The 22,043-nt window shown below is 44.7% G+C and overlaps 1 protein-coding gene across 3 annotated transcripts in view; it reads left to right on the top strand.

The window, feature by feature from the left end:
• DHX33 (DEAH-box helicase 33) overlaps nt 1-21,491 on the top strand; it is a 28,823-nt gene extending 7,332 nt beyond the window's left edge. The window contains exons 2-13 of one of the 3 annotated variants that reach the window (XR_014257991.1): nt 639-799; nt 1,466-1,693; nt 1,837-2,007; nt 5,515-5,700; nt 6,434-6,545; nt 7,628-7,838; nt 7,997-8,085; nt 11,487-11,614; nt 12,002-12,205; nt 13,882-13,968; nt 18,942-20,360; nt 20,407-21,491. Coding sequence is in view for 2 of the 3 variants with exons in the window: in XM_082443857.1 (XP_082299983.1) it covers nt 639-799; nt 1,466-1,693; nt 1,837-2,007; nt 5,515-5,700; nt 6,434-6,545; nt 7,628-7,838; nt 7,997-8,085; nt 11,487-11,614; nt 12,002-12,205; nt 13,882-13,968; nt 18,942-19,250 (1,886 nt within the window). In the remaining variant the exon portion in view is untranslated. Of the gene's footprint in view, nt 1-638; nt 800-1,465; nt 1,694-1,836; nt 2,008-5,514; nt 5,701-6,433; nt 6,546-7,627; nt 7,839-7,996; nt 8,086-11,486; nt 11,615-12,001; nt 12,206-13,881; nt 13,969-18,941 lie in introns of all 3 variants that reach the window. The other 2 variants (XM_082443858.1, XM_082443857.1) reach the window with 2 other exon arrangements.
• The last annotated feature ends 552 nt before the right edge of the window (nt 21,492-22,043 follow it).

A 22,043-nucleotide genomic window follows, 5' to 3' on the forward strand; every position in this document is an offset into this window, starting at 1 on the left:
CTAATTTTTGGCTGTCATGAGCAAAGTTGACTAAAAGTCTTTTGAAGCTGTATCTTTATACACATCTTTATTTCCTTAGAATCGATTCCTGCAAGTGGAATTGTGGGTCAGAGGGTACAAACATTTTAAAGATTTTCCTAGTATAATGTGGCCCTCCAAGAAACAATCCCAATTAACACTCTGCTAGCAGTACGTGTGGGTACACATTTTCCTGTGGCTTTATCAGCTTAGAGTATTTTCTTATCCTTTCGTTCTGACTTTGATCTGTTTGGTGAAGTGTGTTTCAGTTTGCATTTTTTTCTAATTTTGATGTAGACCATTTTTTTTTTCTTTTTTTTTTTTGGCATGTGGGATCTTCCCAGACCAGGGCTCGAACCCATGTCACCTGCATTGGCAGGCAGATTCTCAACCACTGCGCCACCAGGGAAGCCCCTAGACCATTTTTTTTAAAATTGTGATGTGGACCATTTTTTCTTTTTAGGCTGCACTGGGTCTTCTTTGTGGTGTGCGGGCTTCTCATTGTGGTGGCTTCTCTTGTTGTGGAGCACGGGCTGTGGGCGCGTGGGCTTCAGTAGTTGTGGCTCGTGGGCTCTGGGGCACGTCAGTTTGCATTTAAATGAGACTTTTTTCTTTCCTAGGGGAAACCGGCTCTGGGAAGACGACGCAGATCCCTCAGTACCTGTATGAAGGGGGGATTGGCCGCCAGGCCGTCATTGCCGTGACCCAGCCTCGTCGAGTGGCTGCTATCTCTCTGGCTACCAGAGTCTCAGACGAGAAGAGAACCGAACTCGGGAAGCTGGTACCTAACTTCCTTCTCCACTGACAGTTCTTGGTCCCCTAACCCCCACTCCCGGCCCCCTGACTTTTTTTTTTCTGAACGAGACTACTTACACATCTCAAGCTTCTTTCTTGCCACAATTGTTTCGGCCTCTCTCAGAGTTCTTTACCAGTTTCTAAGAGATCAGAGGGTCTGTCGGTCCCACTTGCTTTGCTTTCAAAATCTGTTGGCAACTTGGATAAATTAGCTGTTTTTTTCCTGAGCACTTTTAAGGCTTCGGTAACATCTGCTAAGTCTTTTATCTACATATCTTTCTACAAATTTGTAAGCATTTTTCTAGTATATAGGTGGGTATTGAGAATGAGTCCCAGAACTGTATATAAGTCAGATTTATTCGTGTTTGTGTGTGTGTCTACCCATTTGACTTAAAAATATCTTGGACATCTTTTCATATGTGTACATAGCTTCACTTGAAACTATGAAGTAGCCGGGAGGAGGAGGCTAGTTTTAAATTCTTTGTAGCATTTATCATCATTGTAGTTGAAGGCGTGCGTCCATTGCCCTGGGAGCAGGGCAGGGTCGGAGTTGGTCCTGTTCGCTGCGATAGCACCAGCGCCTGGCACCGTGCCAGAGACACTGGGTGCTGAACACGCGTTTGCTGAGTGAATGAGTGGTGTCTCCACACAGGTTGGCTACACGGTGCGCTTCGACGATGTCACCTCGGAGGACACCAAGATCAAGTTCCTGACGGACGGCATGCTTCTGCGCGAGGCCATTTCAGACTCCCTGCTTCGGAAGTACAGCTGCGTCATTTTGGATGAAGCCCACGAACGGACTATCCACACGGATGTGCTCTTTGGGGTGGTGAAAGCTGCACAGAAGAGGCGAAAGGAGCTGGGGAAGCTGCCTCTCAAAGTAGGTGCAGCCTGTGCTGCTGAGGGACCCAGGGCAGTGGGCATGGGGGGCGCGGGCCTCCTCGGCGGCCTTCAGGGCTCAGCGGGGGCACAAAAAGGCTGGTCCGAGCTTGTCCCCATCCTCTGCCCCTGTCTCGCACGCAGGTGATTGTGATGTCGGCCACGATGGACGTGGACCTGTTCTCCCAGTATTTCAGCGGAGCCCCCGTCCTCTACTTGGAGGGCCGGCAGCACCCGATCCAGATTTTCTACACCAAGCAGCCCCAGCACGATTACCTGCATGCGGCCCTGGTCTCCGTCTTCCAGATCCACCAGGTAGGCACTGGGGTGCAGATTCCTGGGAAGGCCTGTTTGACCTCGAGCATTCAGTCTTGAAAGGAAAAGCTGCCGAACGAAACCATTTTGTGAGCTGTGTCCTGAAGTTGAATATGGAGTTCGTTTGCCATGTCCACGTCTTTATCCTTTTTCTCAGTGTCTTTTTTTTTTATGTAAAAAAAATAATTCAACCCTGAGCAGCATCTTTTCTCAGCTGAGCCAGAAAACGTCCATATGTTAAAGCAGTGACTCGCGAGCATATTTTGATTGGAACCCCCAGTAAGAAACACATTTTATATTGCAACCCAGGACACAATGTGTAGAACTAAAATGAGTCTTAGGAAACACTGTCTCCTTTTACTACATGTGATGTCCTCTGGTATTTTCTGTCTCATTGAAAAAAAAAAAAACAGTTGGTGTATTAACCAATAATGGGTTGCAATTTAGAGTTTTCTTTTAAAAAAAAAAAAACTGTACAGAGAAACATTTCAAATTTTTTTTCATTTTATTAAACATTTACTTAAAATTTCGAGTGATTAAATCTCATTTTTTGGTTTAATTTGTATAAAATTGACTGTTTTTACCTTTCCATTAACTTTCTGAAAAAATCTAGAAGCCAACTTTTGAAAGCTAATTTTTATTTTAAGCTCAGTGATGGGTGTATAGTTTAAAGTTTAAAAAGTCAAGTAGGGGGCTTCCCTGGTGGCGCAGTGGTTGAGAATCTGCCTGCCAATGCAGGGGACACGGGTTCGAGCCCTGGTCTGGGAAGATCCCACATGCCGCGGAGCAGCTAGGCCCGTGAGCCACAATTGCTGAGCCTGCGCGTCTGGAGCCTGTGCTCCGCAATGAGAGAGGCCGCGATAATGAGAGGCCCGCGCACCGCGCTGAAGAGTGGCCCCCACTTGCCGCAACTAGAGAAAGCCCTCGCACAGAAACGAAGACCCAACACAGCCATAAATAATAAATAAAAAAAAAAAAAAAAAAAAAAAGTCAAGTAGGGCTTCCCTGGTGGCGCAGTGGTTGAGAATCCACCTGCCAATGCAGGGGACACGGGTTCGAGCCCTGGTCTGGGAAGATCCCACATGCCGCGGAGCAACTGGGCCCGTGAGCCACAACTATTGAGCCTGCGCGCCTGGAGCCTGTGCTCCGCAACAAGAGAGGCCGCGATAGTGAGAGGCCCGCGCACCGTGATGAAGAGTGGCCCCCGCTTGCCACAACTAGAGAAAGCCCTCGCACAGAAACGAAGACCCAACACAGCCATAAATAAATAAATAAATAAATTAATTAATTAATTAATTAATTAATTAATTAATTTAAAAAAAAGTCAAGTACTTAGTTCTAAAAAGCTCATAAAAAAACAGGAGCTGCTTTCACTTTCCCAGCCCAGATCCTGCTCTTGAAGGTACTCCTTCAATTTCTTAACTGTTTCCCTTGGATGTTACTTTCCTGTTTCTGAAACATCCTCTCAAAATGATATATCAGGATGTCTTTTTTTTTTTTTTAATTAATTTATTTATTTATTTATTTTTGGCTGCTTTGGGTCTTTGTTGCTGCGCGTGGGCTTTCTCTAGTTGCGCGAGTGGGGGCTACTCTTCGTTGCGGTGCGCGGGCTTCTCATTGTGGTGGCTTCTCTTGTTGCGGAGCACGTGCTCTAGGCACGTGGGCTTCAGTAGTTGTGGCACACAGGTTTAGTTGCTCCGCGGCATGTGGGATCTTCCCGGACCAGGGCTCGAACCTGTGTCCCCTGCATTGACAGGTGGATTCTTAACCACTGTGCCACCAGGGAAGCCCCAGCATGTCTTTTTAAATCAAGTATCAGTCTTTACAGTATTACGACCCTACATTGTGCACCATCGCAGTGCCTTGTTCCTTGTTCCACACAGTCGTACAAGTTTTCTATGTACGTACGGCCAATTTTTCCCCAAGGGTTCTAACATCTATCACATGCCAATCATGAATATTTTTTATGTGTTCCAACACAATCCACTCTTTCCCAGGTCCTTTATTTATGCTGCTTTTCTGCTCCAAACAGGTTGCTCTCCTAGGCCTCCGCACAGCTGTCCTCTTGGCTCTTCCCCCTGCCATCCTCCTATGTTGAATCCCACGACAGCACCCCGTGTCTGCCCAGCCTCCTGGCCGCATCGGGTGGAGGAGGGGACTTGGGGGTTCAACCACACTGTACTCAGACTTCCAGCTGACACTTGGGTCCTCGTGCCGGCACAAGCCCCCTAAGCTTGCTCTGAGCCCGAGCCTTTGTGGCTTCTCCAGGGAAGTGGGCGCACCGCTTGCCCACCACCCCGTCTGCACGCTCCCCCGTCGGGACTCCCTCTGCCCGGCCAAGTCACTCACTTCCCACCCCGTCTCTTCATCTTTCAAAAATGGGTTGAAACCCTGTCTTCCTGGGCTTATACCTTCACTGTCATTTTGATAGTATTTGGAGAAGGTCAGTCTGCCTTGTTTAGCTGCTAAGAGCAAACTTGAGACGAGGATCTTTCGTGAAGAGTGCCTGCAGTGCCCTCAGGTTACACGGTGGCTTTGGTGAGTCCGCCCCTTGATGAAGCTTTGGCTGTTGTAGATTTTATCCTGGGAACTCCCTGGCGGTCCCGTGGTCAGGACTCGGTGCCTTTTACTACCGGGGCCCGGGTTCAGTCCCTGGTCGGGGAACTAAGATCCTACAAACCACGCGACCAAAAAAAAGATTTTATCCTTTCTGTGTGTGTGCACCTCTGAACATTTGTCCTATTAATACCGGGCTAAAAAAACTACATGCACACATATAAATACATAGATATATGTATTCATACATAGACATATATATACATATATATAGAGAGAGAGAGACTCGTACACATGCACAACATGTAGATAATTGTTAAACATTTTTCAATTATTTTGCCAAACAAGTACTCTACAAATTAACGTATCTGAACAGACGTCAAAGAAAGATTGGATCAGTGGGTATGCAGTTAACACTTACATGTTCTTCCCTTTGCGAGGTGAAGGATCCAGTGAAGCTGGGGTCTCAGTCCCTTGTCCAAGTGCAGCGTGCTTTGGGGGTTTATGAAAGGACGTTTGATGGCCTCACTCGATTAGGACTCCTTTTCCGGCGTGAGTGCTTCCGGCCGTTTCCGTGCATCAGGATTTCCCCACGTTGTCTCTTTTGTCAGCTTCATCTTTCAAGATGGTTATGAAAGGAAGGCAGCTTCATGCAGATTTCATTTGCTTGCCTGATTGTGCTTTTCGTGGCATTGTTCTTGCTGCAAAAGCAATCTGGCGATCTTTCTTCAAAATCTCCTTAATTCGTTTTTAAACATAGCTGGCTAACTCGAGTAAGTTGCAGCTGTGCAGTCTCGGTGTGGGTCTTCTCCCAGGGGAGACACCGATGTTTAGGCTCACTTATGTCTCCAGAGTTAAGAAGAATAACCGGGAAAGTTCATCAGTGACCATTGTCCTGTGCAACCTGTGCTTCTGTCAAGGTCTGGTAACCCCACTCTGCCTTTTCTGTAGGAAGCCCCCTGCTCTCAGGACATCCTCGTGTTCCTCACCGGGCAGGAGGAGATCGAAGCCATGAGCAAGACCTGCCGGGACATTGCCAAACACCTCCCAGACGGCTGCCCTTCCTTGCTGGTCCTTCCGCTCTATGCCTCCCTGCCCTACGCCCAGCAGCTGCGCGTCTTCCAGGGGGCCCCGAAGGTGAGTGCACCCCTCCTCCTGCCCAGCCCCAGCCCCGGGTACCCAGACGGATGCACCAGTGGGGCCTGTGCTCCTGTCAGCAGGCTCCAGATAAGGTGTGTGGGACGGGATGCACAGGGACCACACACATGAACTGGAAAGACGCAGGAGGGTAGTGCGGGGCTGAGACACGGCTCTGCCACGGTCAGAACAGGGAGACAGCTGTCTGGGAGTGAGGGAGAGGCAAAGGCAGAAGCCAGAGGCTGAGTGACTCTTCCAAGGCCCACCGTAAACAGAGCATGTGTCCACAATACGTTTCTTGGGTGCCCGTGCTGTGCCAGGCACTGTGCCAGCACTTGACACTGTCTCTCATCCTCTCGAGAACTGCAGGGTGGGTCACCATCCCAGTTCCGAGGCCCCGAGGGGTGAAGTGACAGTTGCCCAAGGGTCACAGGAGGAAGCTGCCAGGGCCAGGACCCCAGCCCACGTCTACCTGCTTCTGAATCTTGTGCCTCTCCCACCATGTCTCATCGCCTCAAAATAAACTTCGAAGACTGAAACATTCCCCACACCCTGCCCCGCCCCGCCCCGCCCAATGTAGTGACCAGCCATCAATATTAATGACTGTCATAATAACAAAGTCATCTCCTCTTGATCGTGAGTGAGTTGTGACAATTCACAGTGAGGAAAGTGTTTTAAAACTTCCGAATCATGTGTGTGTCATGTGGCTCTTTGGTTTTCTTCCTCCTTTTAGGGCTGTCGCAAAGTGATCATTTCAACCAACATCGCTGAAACCTCCATAACCATTACAGGAATAAAATATGTAGTTGACACGGGCATGGTTAAAGCAAAGAAGTATAACCCCGGTGAGAATCTGTAGCTCCTGAACGTCTCTTCTCTGTATAGTGAGCGGCCTGTGTCCCACAGTTTCCCCCAAATGATCGTCTCATGTCCGTAACTACCTGAGATTCGGGTGGCAGGCACCACAGTCCAGCAGTCAGGGCCAGAAAGGCACGTGAGGCAGGAAAGAAGAGCCCAGATGTGGCAAACTTGGGAACAGATGGTCAGGGACCTGGGCAGAGGGCATGAAACCCCGTCGGAAGGTAGGCGAGAATGATGGCTCTCAGGCCAGGGACAGCCTGATACCACATCAGAGGCTTCCTCGGAAGACACCTAAGCAAGGCTGGTTTGACCTCCAGTATCCCAGGAAGGAAGCAGACCCCCCAGGCTGGGGCGAGGCACTAGCTGTTTCCTGAGTGTGTGCGGTGGGCAGCTTGCTTGAAGTCATTTTTATTCAGTTCTGTTTTCTACCTTGCTTTACTCCACAGAGGATTTGAGGCAGCTGAAATTATGGCTCCCGAACATTTAATTGAAATGCACTGCTAAGCCTTCAAGGGTACTGTCATTCATGTGTGTCTCTGGAGACCACGTCTGTGAAAGGGCTTGGTTCTCCAGTGCCTGGCACAAAATACACCTTTATAAGAAACTCGGTCTCATTCACTCCTAGGCGTAACAGCATTACATTGTCTCTCTTTTATAATAGAGCAGGAGGGAGGATGCAACACACAGGGGACTGGAGGCATTTCATTTTTGGGTCATCGTTTGATGCGGGACCAACCATCCTGGTATGCTGGAAACTGTCTCAGTTTTAGCACCGAAAGTCCCAAGTCCTGAGAGACCCCCTCAGTCCTAGGCAAACGGGGTTGTTGTCACCTGTGATCGAAGCCAAGGCCTCTGAAATCTACCCTCCTGGGTCCCTGCCCCAAGCACGAGGTCCTTCTGATGTTTTAGTCACAGATTTCACACAGTGTTCACAGCAAAGGCCTTGTTTCACCACAGACCAGTCTGGTTTTGTGCTTTCCGACGTAGGTTGAGTTTTTCTGGACTCGTGTGTCACAGAAAGGATCCCTGGTGTTCCGAGCAATGCTTCTCATTGTCCACATTGTAGAGTTCGTTCATGTGATGAGCAAAGCTCTAACACGGGCCATTCTCCCACCAGACAGTGGCCTGGAGGTGTTAGCTGTGCAGCGGGTGTCAAAGACCCAGGCCTGGCAACGCACCGGACGGGCTGGCAGAGAGGACAGTGGTGTCTGTTACCGGCTCTACACGGAGGATGAGTTTGAGAAGTTTGAGAAGATGACGGTGCCAGAGATCCAAAGGTAGGCCCAAGGGGCTCCCACACCTGCCCTTTGTCCCGAGGCTCCCGTCCCTGTGGCCCGTATCCTCCGACTGACTCTCCTTGGTGGGCGGCTCTTGCCTCGCCGGCTGGGGGGTCAAGAGCACCTGCGTGAACCACCTGCGTCTCCCACGCTTGCAGGTGTAACCTGACGAGCGTGACGCTGCAGCTTCTCGCAATGAAAGTCCCAGACGTGCTCACCTTTGACTTCATGTCCAAACCGTCTCCAGGTGAGCAGGGTCTTCGGGAAGGTGTACAGAATGGACAGGAACAACCAGGTCTGCCAGCGGTCTCCTTTTGTTTAGTATAATTTGGTGGATAACAGCCTTAACTCTCGGAGAAGAAACTCAGGATCATGAAAGGAGAGATGCGGTGCTGTCTGCACCATCGCGGAGCAGGATCGGCGGCTTCACGTAGGCATCACGGGCGGGTTCCGAGACCACAGGAACCAGTGAAGGTGGTCGAGGGGGTCCACAGGATACTGCAAACCTAGCGAAATCGTACTTTTGCCAGCAAAAGCACTGAAAAGATTAAGTTTCTTTGCTTTTGACTGGAATTTGATGGGTCCCTGCCCTTCACTGATAATCTCTCCATGGTGGAAGAAAAAATAATCGGGAGTTTTAATAATGGTAGCTTAGTACTTGGCATGTCTTCAACACATACCATTTTCTTTTTTTTTCCTCTCTCTCCTTTTTTTTAAGTGAAGAAGCGCAACTGGTTAAAAAAGTAAACAGTCGATGGGTATACAGGGCCCCTCCGTGATCTTAGTTTCCGTCCTCTACAGCAACCACTGTGACCATTTCCCAGTGTCTTCTAGAGAAAATCTTTGCAAGTACATGTAGTCTTTTATTTATTTATTTATCATACGAATTTTATTTCATCAGTCCTTTGACACGTATATTCCAACCTCCTCCCAGACCGGGGTGCCTTGCTGAAAGGGTTGTGATCTGGCGTCTCCGGCCCCAGGTGCAACAGCACTTATGGGCCTTTCACTCAGCTTTCCAGCACTTCTTCCAGAAACAGGCCAAGAGCAAAGGCACCAGCCTTCAAGACTGGGATCAACTTTGCTTTTTTTTTTTTTGGCTGCACGGCTTGCGGAATCTTATTTCCCTGACCGGGGATCGAACCCCGGCCCTCCGCAGTGAGAGCGTGGAGTCCTAACCACCGGACCGCCAGGGAATTCCATATAGTGTCTTTTTTTTTTTTTACATATATACAATGGAATTTTACTCAGCCATTTAAAAGAATGAAATAATGCCATTTGCAGAAATGTGGATGAACCTGGAGATTATCTAACTAAGTGGAGTTAAGACAGAGAAAGACAAATGTCATATGCTATCTCTTATATGTGGAATCTTGACTAGAGAGAATGGGGCCAGATTTCCAGTTTCCAGTCCAGCATGTAAGGGGCTTAGAAGTCATGACTCCATCCATTCCACTATCTTGTCAGCTCTCTACTGCCAAGACTGAGGTGATACTCTATAGTCTCTTTTTAAAACACAAATAGCAACACACATTGTGCACTATTCTACACTTTTTTTTCTTTCACTTGCTAAATCTCTACATACAAACGAGGCACATTCTTGTCAGGTGGAAATATCGAAGCCACACCTGTGCGTCCGTTTCCAGGGCTGCAAAGCCTCTGGAGGCTGCCACACTCCCCACCTCAAGTTAACCACCCCCCAGGTTTTGTCCGTGAATCCCTCGCTTTTCTTGAATATTTTATTCCGTGCATGTGCATTGTTTCGGTTGACATGTTTATGCCTCGATTTCCCAGTGACCTTCCCTTTTCGTTCATCATGTTTTATAAGGTTTATGTCTGACGCATTTTCATTACTAAATACTGTTCTAGTCTATGAATAAACCAAAATGCATTTATCCTTCTCCTACTGATAGACATTGGCACATTGCTTTTTTTTTTTTTTTTTTTTTTTGTCCCACCACCACTACCCCCTGCCACTTAACCCCCTTGGTGTCCATACGTTTGTTCCCTACACCTGTGTCTATTTCTGCCCTGCAAACCAGTTCATCTGTACCATTTTTCTAGATTCCACATATATTCGTTAATATACGATATTTGTTTTTCTCTTTCTGACTTACCTCACTCTGTATGACAGTCTTTAGGTCCATCCATGTCTCTGCAAATGACCCAATTTCATTCCTTTTTATGGCTGAGTAATATTCCATTGTATATATGTACCACATCTTCTTTATCCATTCGTCTGGCGATGGGCATTTAGGTTGCTTCCATGTCCTGGCTATTGTAAATAGTGCTGCAATGAACATTCGGGTGCATGTGTCTTTTTGAATTATGGTTTTCTCTGGGTATATGCCCAGTAGTGGGATTGCTGGATCATATGGTAATTCTATTTTTAGTTTTTTAAGGAACCTCCATGCTGTTCTCCATAGTGGCTTTATCAGTTTACATTCCCACCAACAGTGCAAGAGCGTTCCCTTCTTTCCACACCCTCTCCAGCATTTGTTGTTTGTAGATTTTCTGATGATGCCCATTCTAACTGGTGTGAGGTGATACCTCATCGTAGTTTTGATTTGCATTTCTCTAATGATTAGTGATGTTGAGCAGCTTTTCACATGCCTCTTGGCCATCTGTATGTCTTCTTTGGAGAAATGTCTATTTAGTTCTTCTGCCCATTTTTTTATTAGGTTGTTTGTTTTTTTAATATTGAGCTTCATGAGCTGTTTATATATTTTGGAGATTAATCCTTTGTCCATTGTTCCATTTGCACATAGTTGCTCCCATTCTGAGGGTTGTCTTTTCATCTTGTTTATAGTTTCCTTTGCTGTGCAAAAGCTTTTAAGTGTCATTACCTCCCATTTGTTTATTTTTGTTTTTATTTCCATTACTCTAGGAGGTGGGTCAAAAAAGATCTTGCTGTGATTTATGTCTAAGAGTGTTCTTCCTATGTTTTCCTCTAAGAGTTTTATAGTGTCCGGTCTTACATTTAGATCTTTAATCCATTTTGAGTTTATTTTTGTGTATGGTGTTAGGGAGTGTTCTAATTTCATTCTTTTACATGTAGCTGTCCAGTTTTCCCAGCACCACTTATTGAAGAGACTGTCTTTTCTCCATTGTATATCCTTGCCTCCTTTTTCATAGATTAGTTGACCATAGGTGCGTGGCACATTGCTTTTTTCACTTAATGTATTTTACAGATCATTTCCCCTCTGTGTATATATTTATTACATTCTTAGAAATGCATCTTTATTCTTTAATAGGCAATGCATTTTCATGGTTCAAATTTAAAAAGAATAAGATAGTAAATAGTGTCCTTCTCACCAGGGGCCTCTGAGGCACCTGGTATTTCCATTGTTGTGTGTGTGCGTCTGGAGATGCAGGTCCCTGTACGATGTCCAAGTATATCTGGGGGTGAAATTCATCAGTGTAACTTTGCTGGGTTTCAGATTTACACACATATTGCCAAATTGCAGGCCACTATTTAAAGAGAACTGAGCTGAAGACAATGTTGTCCTTAACAGCTTTGAAAAGCACCTCATGGGGACAGTGTGGCCGTGGTTTGACGTAGGCTTCTCAGAAGTGCCCTGAAGTAATGAACTAGCTGCAGCTTCGTCCTGTTCTGAATGTTCGACTCCTTTTTATGTCTTTCTTTAGATCACATTCAGGCAGCCATCGCCCAGCTGGAGCTGTTGGGTGCCCTTGAAAACAAGGACGGCCAGCTCACCCTGACTCCAATAGGAAGAAAAATGGCGGCTTTCCCGTTAGAACCTAAATTTGCCAAAGTAAATGATATCCTCTCCTCAGTCCCCTTTCTGTGTGTTACGGGTCAGCCATCCCAGAGGAGACTCCTCAACCCAGTGCTTCTAGATTAATCTTCACTTTTTCTCGTAAATAATTATTAACGCCTACTTTGTGCCTAACTCTGACTTATGCTCAGTGTGGGATTCAAGCCATATTAAGTCATGACCCCCTACCCACGTGGAATCACGCGGGGAAGGCAGCCCTCTGTTTTACAGAAAGTGAAATAATATAACATATGTAGTCATGGTTTTAGAAACACCTGCCCCTTAACGCCTTACAAGGGAAACTGCAAAAGCAATATATGGAAATACTTTATTCAGAAGCCAGGAGAAAACTAGGCTTACACAGTTTTTAACTGTGATTTGCAGACCATCCTCCTGTCCCCCAAATTCCACTGCACGGAGGAGATACTGACCATCATCTCCCTGCTGTCAGTGGACAGCGTTCTCTACAACCCCCCCTCCCGGCGGGATGAAGTTCAGGCTGTGCGGAAGAAGTTCATATCCAGCGAGGGCGATCACATCACCCTGCTTAACATCTACCGAGCCTTCAAGAACACAGGCAGAAACAAGGTAGGCCTTGTCTTGTTCCCCTTCTCAAACGATGCCCCCTCTTGGGCCTGTGAATGGCAGATGTCATTTCAGAAATGTCTGCACACAGGGAGGTTACCAGGGGAGGCACGATTCCCGTCTTTCCCTCGGCTCATGTTTGACTCGTACCTGACGCTGGCAAGTTCGTGAAGTATTTGTTGACCCAGTTTCTTAGCTACAAAATGATTTCTTTCCCCACCTGCCCCTAACTTTCTTCATAGCAGATTTTGCTTGTATTTCAGTTCCCTGGACCAAGATGGAAAATGGCAGTATTTTCTTTCACTGATCAATAAAATAAAATAGAATAAAATCAGTCATTGTAGGGAGTTCCCTGGTGGCCTAGTGGTTAGGATTCAGGGCTCTCACTGCCATGGCATAGGTTCAATCCTTGGTCAGGGGACTGAGATCCCGCAAGCCGGGTGGCGCGGCCCACCAAAAAAAAAAAAAAATCAGTAATTGTGCTATAGCACGCATGCTTTATCTGTGCTTTAATGCAAAAAACAAAAACAAAAAAAATAGCCACCACCCAGTTTTAGTAGTTGTAAACATTTTGCTGTATTTGCCTCAATTTATTTTTACGGAAATAAAATGCTGTGGACACAACAAGAGCCCTGAGCTGCCCCTTTCGCAGTCCTTCCTCCCTTCTGTAACCCCTGTCAAGTCTGTCTGGGTCCTGGTGGGCAACAATGTGCTTTTACTTTGTATCCGCAGGCGTTGTATGCTATAAATGCTTCTTCACGCTACCTTTTTGCAACTTGTTCCCGTCTCCTCAGCTGCAGTGCCCATCCCGTCCAGGTCTCTTGTGCACCAGGGGGAGAGTTGCTGTGGGGTCGACACCCAGGAGTGGGCCTGCCGGTCTTGGGCAGCTGCATCGAGCTTTCCCAGCTGGCCTGTGCGTCCTCAGAGCTGTCGGCACCTCTTTACCCTCCCCGGAGTAGTGTAGAGGAGCTTCCGTTTCCACCAGCCTCTCCAGCTCTTAGTTGAAATGACTTTTCATTTTTGCCACGTTGAGGGATGTGAAGTAGTATCTCAGTTATTTGAAACTGCACTGCCCTGATTCCTCAAGAGACCGAGAACCTTTGCTTAAGTTTATTGTCATTTGTAGTTAATCTTCTGTGAGTGGTCCCTCCATATCCTTTGTCATTTTTCTACTGGAGTATTGGTCATTTTCTCACTGATTTGTAGGAGTTTATTTATTTGTTTGTTTGTTTGTTTGTTTGTTTAATATATTCTGGAGGTAATCATTCTTTACTGGGTGTAGTGATGCAGATATCTCAGTCATTAGCTTTTTTCATCGTGACTTGACCTACGGAAATTTTTGGTTTTACTTTAGTTTAAATTTTTACTGTTTTCCTTTATGGTTCATGCTTTTTGCTATAAAGATATTTTCCTGTATTTATTTTTGGCAACTGAAGTTTTCCGTCTGAATTAGAACAGTGTTCTAAAAATTATGCTGGGACTTCCCTGGCGGTCCAGTGGTTAAGACTCCGTGCTTCCACTGCAGGGGGCACGGGTTTGATTCCTGGTTGGGGAACTAAGATCCCGCATGCTGTGTGGTGAGGCCCCAAATTTTTTTTTAATTAAAAATAAAAATTGTGCTATGTTTTTTTCTTTATAGAAATGAGAGGACTGTGATATCTCTTTTTTCTCCTATTCAGGATTGGTGCAAAGAGAATTTTGTCAACAGCAAGAATATGATGCTGGTAGCTGAAGTCAGATCACAGCTGAGGGATATCTGCTTCAAGGTATTCTTCCTGGTGTTCTCTGGGGGGCTAAGCTGTCAACTTTTCTCTAGGTGAAAAATTTCAGATTGCTTATTGCAAGTGATTGCAAAAACACCCTCTCATTTTAGGAAAATTTTTAAATAAGGAAGAAAGTAAAAATTACCCACAGCTCCACCTCTCACCAGTTTCTTCATAGCCCTGTTTTTAAATGAATTTTTTACATCATTAGTTACATTGTATATATAATTTATATTCAGCTTTTATAAACTTTAAAAGTGTTTTCCAATGTTATTAGAATTCTTCCTAAGGTTTGTTTTTTTAGTGGAAATATCTTTGTTATTTTTTTTCAGATTACGAAAGCCATGCATAATTGTTACAAATTGATACAGTGCAGAAAATAGTGATATATAATGCAGAAAGTGTAAAAGTCTCCTTAATCCTGCCCCTCCAAAGATAAATAATAGTCTGGTGTAGATCCTTCTAGAATTTTTTCCTGTGTATGTATGTTTTTGTATAGGTGTGTGTATACACATATACATGGATACATATATAAGATTTTCTCTTTTTTTCTTTATTTTAATAGATTTTTATTTGCGTATACTTGCTTCACAATACTGCGTTAGTTTCTGTTGTACACGAAAGTGGATCAGCCATATGCCTACATATGTCCCCACATCCCCTCCCTCTTGAGCCTCCCTCCCATCCTCTGTATCCCACCCCTCTAGGTCATTGCAAAGCACCGAGCTGATCTCCCTGTGCTATTCTGCTGCTTCCCACTAGCTATGTATTTTACATCTGGTAGTGTATATATGTCGATGCTACTCTAACTCGCCCCAGCTTCCCCCTCCCACCCCGTGTCCTCAAGTCCATTCTCTAGGTCTACATCTTTATTCCTGCCCTGCAACTAGGTTCATCAGTACCATTTTTTTTAGAGTCCATATATATATGTTAGCATATGGTATTTGTTTTTCTCTTTCTGACTTACTTCACTCTGTATGACAGACTCTAGGTCCATCCATCGCACTACAAATAACTCAATTTCATTTCTCTTATGGCTGAGTAATATTCCATTGTATATATGTGCCACATCTTCTTATCCATTCATCTGTCGATGGACACTTAGGTTGCTTCCATGTCCTGGCTATTGTAAATAGAGCTGCAATGAACATTGTGGTACATGACTCTTTTTGAATTATGGTTTTCTCAGGGTATATGTCCAGTAGTGGGATTGCTGGGTCATATGGTAGTTCTATTTTTAGTTTTTTAAGGAACCTCCATACTGTTCTCCATAGTGGCTGTATCAATTTACATTCCCACCAACAGTGCAGGAGGGTTCCCTTTTCAGCACACCCTCTCCAGCATTTATTGTTTCTAGATTTTTTGATAATGGCCATTCTCACCGGTGTGAGGTGATACCTCATTGTAGTTTTGATTTGCATTTCTCTAATAATTAGTGATGCTGAGCAGCTTTTCGTGTGCCTCTTGGCCATCTGTATGTCTTCCTTGGTGAAATGTCCATTTAGGTCTTCTGCCCTTTTTTTTTTTAATTTATCTATTTATTTATTTTTGGCTGCTTTGGGTCTTTGTTGCTGCGTGCGGGCTTTCTCTAGTTGCTGTGAGCGGGGGCTACTCTTCGTTGTGGTGCGCAGGCTTCTCATTGCGGTGGCTTCTCTTTGTTGCAGAGCACAGGCTTTAGGCGCGTGGGCTCAGTAGTTGTGGCTCGTGGGCTCTAAAGCGCAGGCTCAGTAGTTGTGGCACACAGGCTTAGTTGCTCCACAGCATGTGGGATCTTCCTGGACCAGGGCTCGAACCCATATCCCCTGCATTGGCAGGCGGACTCCTAACCACTGCGCCACCAGGGAAGTCCTTCTGCCCATTTTTTAATTGGATTGTTTAGTTTTTTGATATTGAGCTCCATGAGCTGTTTGTATATTTTGGAGATTAATCCTTTGTTGTTTCATTTGCAAATATTTTCTCCCATTCTGAGGGTTGTCTTTTTGTCTTGTTTATGGTTTCCTTTGCTGTGCAAAAGCTTTTAAGTTTAATTAGGTCCCATTTGTTTATTTTTGTTTTTATTTCTGTTACTGTAGGAGGTGGGTCAAAAAAGATCTTGCTGTGGTTTATATCAAAGAGTGTTTTTCCTATCTTTTCCTCTAAGAGTTTTATAGTGTCTGATATTACATTTAGGTCTTTTCCACTTGGAGTTTATTTTTGTGTATGGTGTTAGGTAGTGTTCTAATTTCATTCTTTTACATGTAGCTGTCCAGTTTTCCCAGCACCACTTATTGAAGAGGCTATCTTTTCTCCATTTTACGTTCTTGCCTCCTTTGTCTTAAATTAGGTGACCATATGTGCATGAGTTTATCTCTGGGCTTTCTGTCCTGTTCCATTGATCTATATTTCTGTTTTTGTGCCAGTACCATACTGTCTTGATTACTGTAGCTTTGTGGTATAGTTTGAAGTCAGGGAGCCTGATTCCTCCAGCTCCATTTTTCTTTCTCAAGATTGCTTTGGCTATTCAGGGTCTTTTGTATTTCCATACGAATTGTAAAATTTTTTGTTCTAATTCTGTGGAGAATGCCATTGGTAGTTCAATAGGGATTGCATTGAATCTGTAGATTGCTTTGGGTAGTATAGTCATTTTCACAATATTGGTTCTTCCAATCCAAGAACATGGTATATTTCTCCATCTGTTTATGTCATCCTTGATTTCTTTCATCAGTGTTTTATAGTTTTCTGAGTACAAGTCTTTCCCCTCCTTAGGCAGGTTTATTCCTGGGTATTTTATTCTTTTTGTTGCAGTGGTAAATGGGATTGTTTCCTTAATTTCTCTCTCTGATTTTTTGTTGTTAGTGTATAGGAATGCCAGAGATTTCTGTGCATTAATTTTGCATCTTGCAACCTTACCAAATTCATTGATTAGTTCTAGTAGTTTTCTGGTAGCATCTTTAGGATTTTCTATGTATAGTATCATGTCATCTGCAAACAGTGACAGTTTTACTTCTTCTTTTCCAATTTGTATTCCTTTTATTTCTTTTTCTTCTCTGATTGCAGTGGCTAGGGCTTCCAAAACTATGTTGAATAAGAGTGGCGAGAGTGGACATTCTTGTCTTGTTACTGATCTTAGTGGAAATGCTTACAGTTTTTCACCATTGAGTATGATGCTTGCTGTGGGTTTGTCATATATGGCCTTTAATATGTTGAGGTAGGTTCCCTCTATGCCCATTTTCTGGAGAGTTTTTATCATAAATGGGTGTTGAATTTTGTCAAAAGCTTTTTCTGCGTCTATTGAGATGATCATACGGTTTTTATTCCTTAATTTGTTAATGTGGTGTATCACATTGATTATTTTGCATATATTGAAGAATCCTATGGGATGAAGCAAAAGCACTTCTAAGAGGGAAGTTTATAGCAATTCAATCTCACCTCAAGAAACAAGAAAAATCTCAAATAAACAATCTAACCCTACACTTAAAACAACTAGAGAAAGGAGAACAAAGAAAACCCAAAGTCAGTAGAAGGAAAGAAATCATAACAATCAGAGCAGAAATAAATGAAATAAAAATGAAGAAAACAATAGCAAAGATCAATAAAACTAAAAGCTGGTTCTTTGAGTAGATAAACAAAATTGATAAACCCTTAGCCAGACTCATCAAGAAAAAAAGGGAGAGGACACAAATCAATAAAATTAGAAATGAAAAAGGAGAAATCACAACTGACACCACAGAAATGCAAAGGATTACTATATGCCAATTGAAACTGTAATTAAAAATCTTCCAACAAACATAAGTTCAGGACCAGATGGCTTCACAGGAGAATTCTATCAAACATTTAGAGAAGAGCTAACACCAGTCCTTCTCAAACTCTTCCAAAAAATTGCAGAGGGAGAAACACTCCCAAATTCATTCTACGAAGCCACCATCACCCTGATACCAAAACCAGAAAAAGATATCACAAAAAAGGAAAATCATAAACCAATATCACTGAGGAACATAGATGCAAAAATCCTGAACAAAATACTAACAAACAGAATCCAACAACACATGAAAAAGATCATACACCATGATAAAGTTTTCTTTTTAACAGAAAATGTATAACATTTTGTTTTGCAATTTGCTTTTTTCCACTTGGAGTACTTCTTGAATACTTTGTGTCTAGGCTGTCTTGCAGTGCCTGCATATGTCTATCTCATTCTTTTTTAGTGACTTCATAACATTTCACTGTATTCACTACAGTTTATTTAGCCAAGCCCCTAATGGTGGTCATTTAGGTTGTGCTATAATGATCATCCTCCTACATAAATGTTTGTGCTCTGGTACACATAGAATGAACTTCTAGATGGGGAATTTAGATTTTGATAGACATTGCCAAATCGTCAACCGAAAAGTTTCCTATCAGCTTATATTCCCTCTTAGAGGACATAATGTTTATATATTCAATGGCTTTATGACGCGCCACATTTCACCTCAGAGGTGGGGTTGCTTGTGTTCGCGTTCTCCTGTGTTGAGCACTGAGAGAGTGTCTACTTTTTGCTGCCGTGAGCAGCTCTGTGGTGACTGTCTTCGTGTGTAAAGCGTCTTTTGAGACAGCCCGTGGCACGGACCACCCGCACGTCCCTAGGGGACAGTTGTCACCCTTACCCAGGCCTGTGCCTGATGCCAGCGGCCCATTGTTAGCACTACAGTGACTTCTTCTCATAGTAGCGTGTTGTGTTCTGCATTATACACATTTTTCCAACCCTTCTTGTACTCGAACAGCTTTCCTGCCAGACCATCCCTTGGCTTCGTGAGCCCCTCATTTTCTATTGACAGTAGACACGGTGCTCCTCCACCAGCCCTGATCTCAGGCATGGCAGGCAGCCGTTCGGGTGCCAGCCTCCACCGCGGGCCCTGCACCCTGGACTGCGCGGGGGGCGCGTGGCCCCATCCGCCACGGGTGGCGGCACAGTACTCACGTCTGGGGTCTTCTCTGTGTCTCGCTTCCTCCCGAACCAGATGTCCATGCCGATCGTGTCGTCGCGAGGGGACACAGAGAGCGTCCGCCGCTGCCTGGCGCACAGCCTCTTCGTGAGCACCGCCGAGGTGCAGCCCGACGGCTCCTATGCCACCACGGACACCCACCAGCCGGTGGCCATCCACCCCTCGTCCGTCCTCTTCCACTGCAAGCCGGCCTGCGTCGTGTACACGGAGCTGCTCTTCACCAACAAGTGCTACATGCGCGACCTGTGCGTCGTGGACGCCGAGTGGCTGTACGAGGCTGCCCCCGACTTCTTCAGGAGGAAGCTGAGGGCCTCCAGGAACTGAGGCGCCCGGGGCGGGAGCTGGGCCGCAGCCGGCCTCGCCGCGGACTCTCACTCTGGCACCCAGAGAGGCCGCGGTCGTAACGGGCGGATCATGCCCGGCCTCTGGGAGCTTGAAAGCATCTTTGTCTAAACTCCTCTGACTGAACCACACAGACATGTAGCGACCTTGGAGACTTCAAAATGATGCTTTCAGTTCTTGCTGGGCGACTTTGGGTGACTTAGTTAACTTCTGAGCCTCGGTTTCCCTATCTGCCAAGTGGGGGGTGATAATAATAATACTTACAGGGTTGGGGTCATGAGGTTTAGAGCAAATGAAAGGAAAGTACCCAGAGCGGTGCCTGCCCACGATAACCACGCTGTGGATCGTGAGCTGTGGAGCTCGGTTGGTGTTACTGCTTTTCTACACGATGTGAATCAGGTGCAGCAAAACCCCCTGAGTTCTCGAGACCGAGGGGGATCGCCTGGAAAGGGGACCACCAGAGGTCACAGAGCTGTTGACCTTGGATCTATTTTAACTTCTATCTGCATGAAGTTTTATAACAGAAAACAGAAGAGATTAACTTCTGTTTCAGGAGGGAGGTGCTTTGGGACCATAAACACTTGAGCCTAAGGAGTGTCTCTGAGCTGAGCTTAAGGCATTTCTCCTCTGGCCCTGCGGGTGGGCGGAGGTGAGGACAAGGCAGCTTTGGCTCACCCATCACCTCATCTAGTGTTTATGTTCTTTTATTTATTTCCTATGATCATTTTTCCTTCTTAGGGACCTGGGGACAGCCTGGCTTTGCCACTCACCCCTCTCTAGCCCTCATTTTCCACATTTGTCAGAGGGGATTAGAGGGTCTCCACAGTCTCTTCCTGTTTTCATATTTTGAGGAGGGAAAAGCCACCAAAAGTCCTTCTTAGCTATTTAATTATCAAAAGCAAATAATCTTTCCCCAGAGAATGCTATGCCCTAGAAGACGCCAAGATTTAGCCCTTTTATTGTGCTTAATTGGTCAAAACACACATGTGCAGTATTTTGGTTATTCCTTTATTTAATAGAGGCCTAGGATGTTTACGGTTCAAAAGGTATTGGTAAAAGAAAATATTGTATTTTTAATAAAATGTTCAAAAGGTATTGGTAAAAGAAAATACTGTATTTTTAATAAAATGTTCAAAAGGTATTGGTAAAAGAAAATATTGTATTTTTAATAAAATGTTCATCATGCTGGTAGAAAATTGGGAGTGGGGTAATTTGTTATGTTCCTCAGCAAATTATATAGAGGTATTCTCTGGGGCAAGTAAAATTTAGCTTTTAATCATTTATGTCCAGCTCAAGTACCTGAACCATTTCAGGAAATGTATATTTTTTCTGAGCAGGAATAAGGGGTAAATAGCTTCTGTGTTTCTGTACAGAAATATATTTATCACTAACATTCTGGTAGAGTTTTCATACAGTAGTTTTTTATTGGGCTTTTTAAAAAGTTAACTTTTAACATAGCTGCTCAGGGATTAAATCAGATTGGAAAAGCCGTCTGACTCTCCATATTACTACAAAGAAATACATGGTTGTTTACATTGAGCTGCAGGGCATAGATAAGTACACTTCAAACTTTCTTAAGAAAGTTAAATGTTTCACAATGATGTTGCAGTCTAACCTTGAGCTACTCTTTTCAATCCTACAATCTCCAGTGGTGTGCCACCTTTTTTCCAGCCTGTGAAATCCATATCTAGGTGAATCACTAGCTCCCTTGAGCAGCTTCATGTAAATAGATGCACTCCAAGCAGATCACATGCCTCAGATGTTTGTCTTCTGCTTCTAGTAATCATGGAGTGTGAAACCTCCAGAGCAGCATAGATCTAAGAACTGCCAACACCCAGTTCTTGGTAAAAACCTTTGGTAAAGAGATGCCAGAATGGAGACAAGTTTCTGCTCTGTGGATAAGACTGATTAAGTACTGTGATGCATAAATCCATTTAATCCAGCTGTCAGGAAATGCTTAGAACTGTGGCCAGGCATCTAAGATACCATTCCTTGTGCATAGAAGGAAACACTACACCTATGGGGAAGCAAGAATTTTATTATATTTTATTTGATCAGAATATTATAACTGGCAGCAAAAAAAATCTAGTCGGTTCAGGTTTATGTTGTATTTTGAGAGTCTGTTCTTGTTCAAACAGAGATAGCTCTAAAGAAGCACTGGCTCTTGTATATAATGCTCAAATTTGCACCTGACTATCAAATCCATTAAAAGTGAATCTTGTACATGTGTGTGTCTTCTTTCTTGGGTCTCCTTTCCCTTATTCACAGAATGCTGCTTAAATTATATTAAGTATGTCTTATCTTTGCCACTTGATTTGGGAAGACTTACTTTCTTGCTACCTTATATATCTTATGTGTCCTGGTAAGGTAGGAACATTAGTTCTTAACCTAAATTTAATGTAAGCTGTGGCTTCTTACCCGCAGAAAAATAATGTCCCATCAGAACCTGGGTGTAAGGTTGGAGGGTTGCAGGAATTAACCAGGGCTCTTGCCTTTAGGAGCTCCGGGTCTGGTGGGGGTGAGGGTCAGCTGCCAGGTAAACCAGCAGTGCCAGGAGGTTTCTGCTGAGAAAAGAATGAAGCACAGGGGCCAGGTCGCACAGGCATGAGTCTGTTTTTCAGGGAAGAGAGGAGGAAGTTCCAGGAAGGCCTCTTATGGGAGGTGACCCCGGAGGCTGGTCTTTGGGAGTTGGTGGTGGCAAGAGTGCATTCCACGAAGTCATAGAAAGCCTGGCCGTGCTTGAGAACAGTAGATGGAAATTTGGAGAGTGTAAGC

This window comes from Balaenoptera physalus, assembly GCF_965194825.1.
Source record: "Balaenoptera physalus genome assembly, chromosome: 20".
NCBI classification, from domain to species: Eukaryota; Metazoa; Chordata; class Mammalia; order Artiodactyla; family Balaenopteridae; genus Balaenoptera; species Balaenoptera physalus.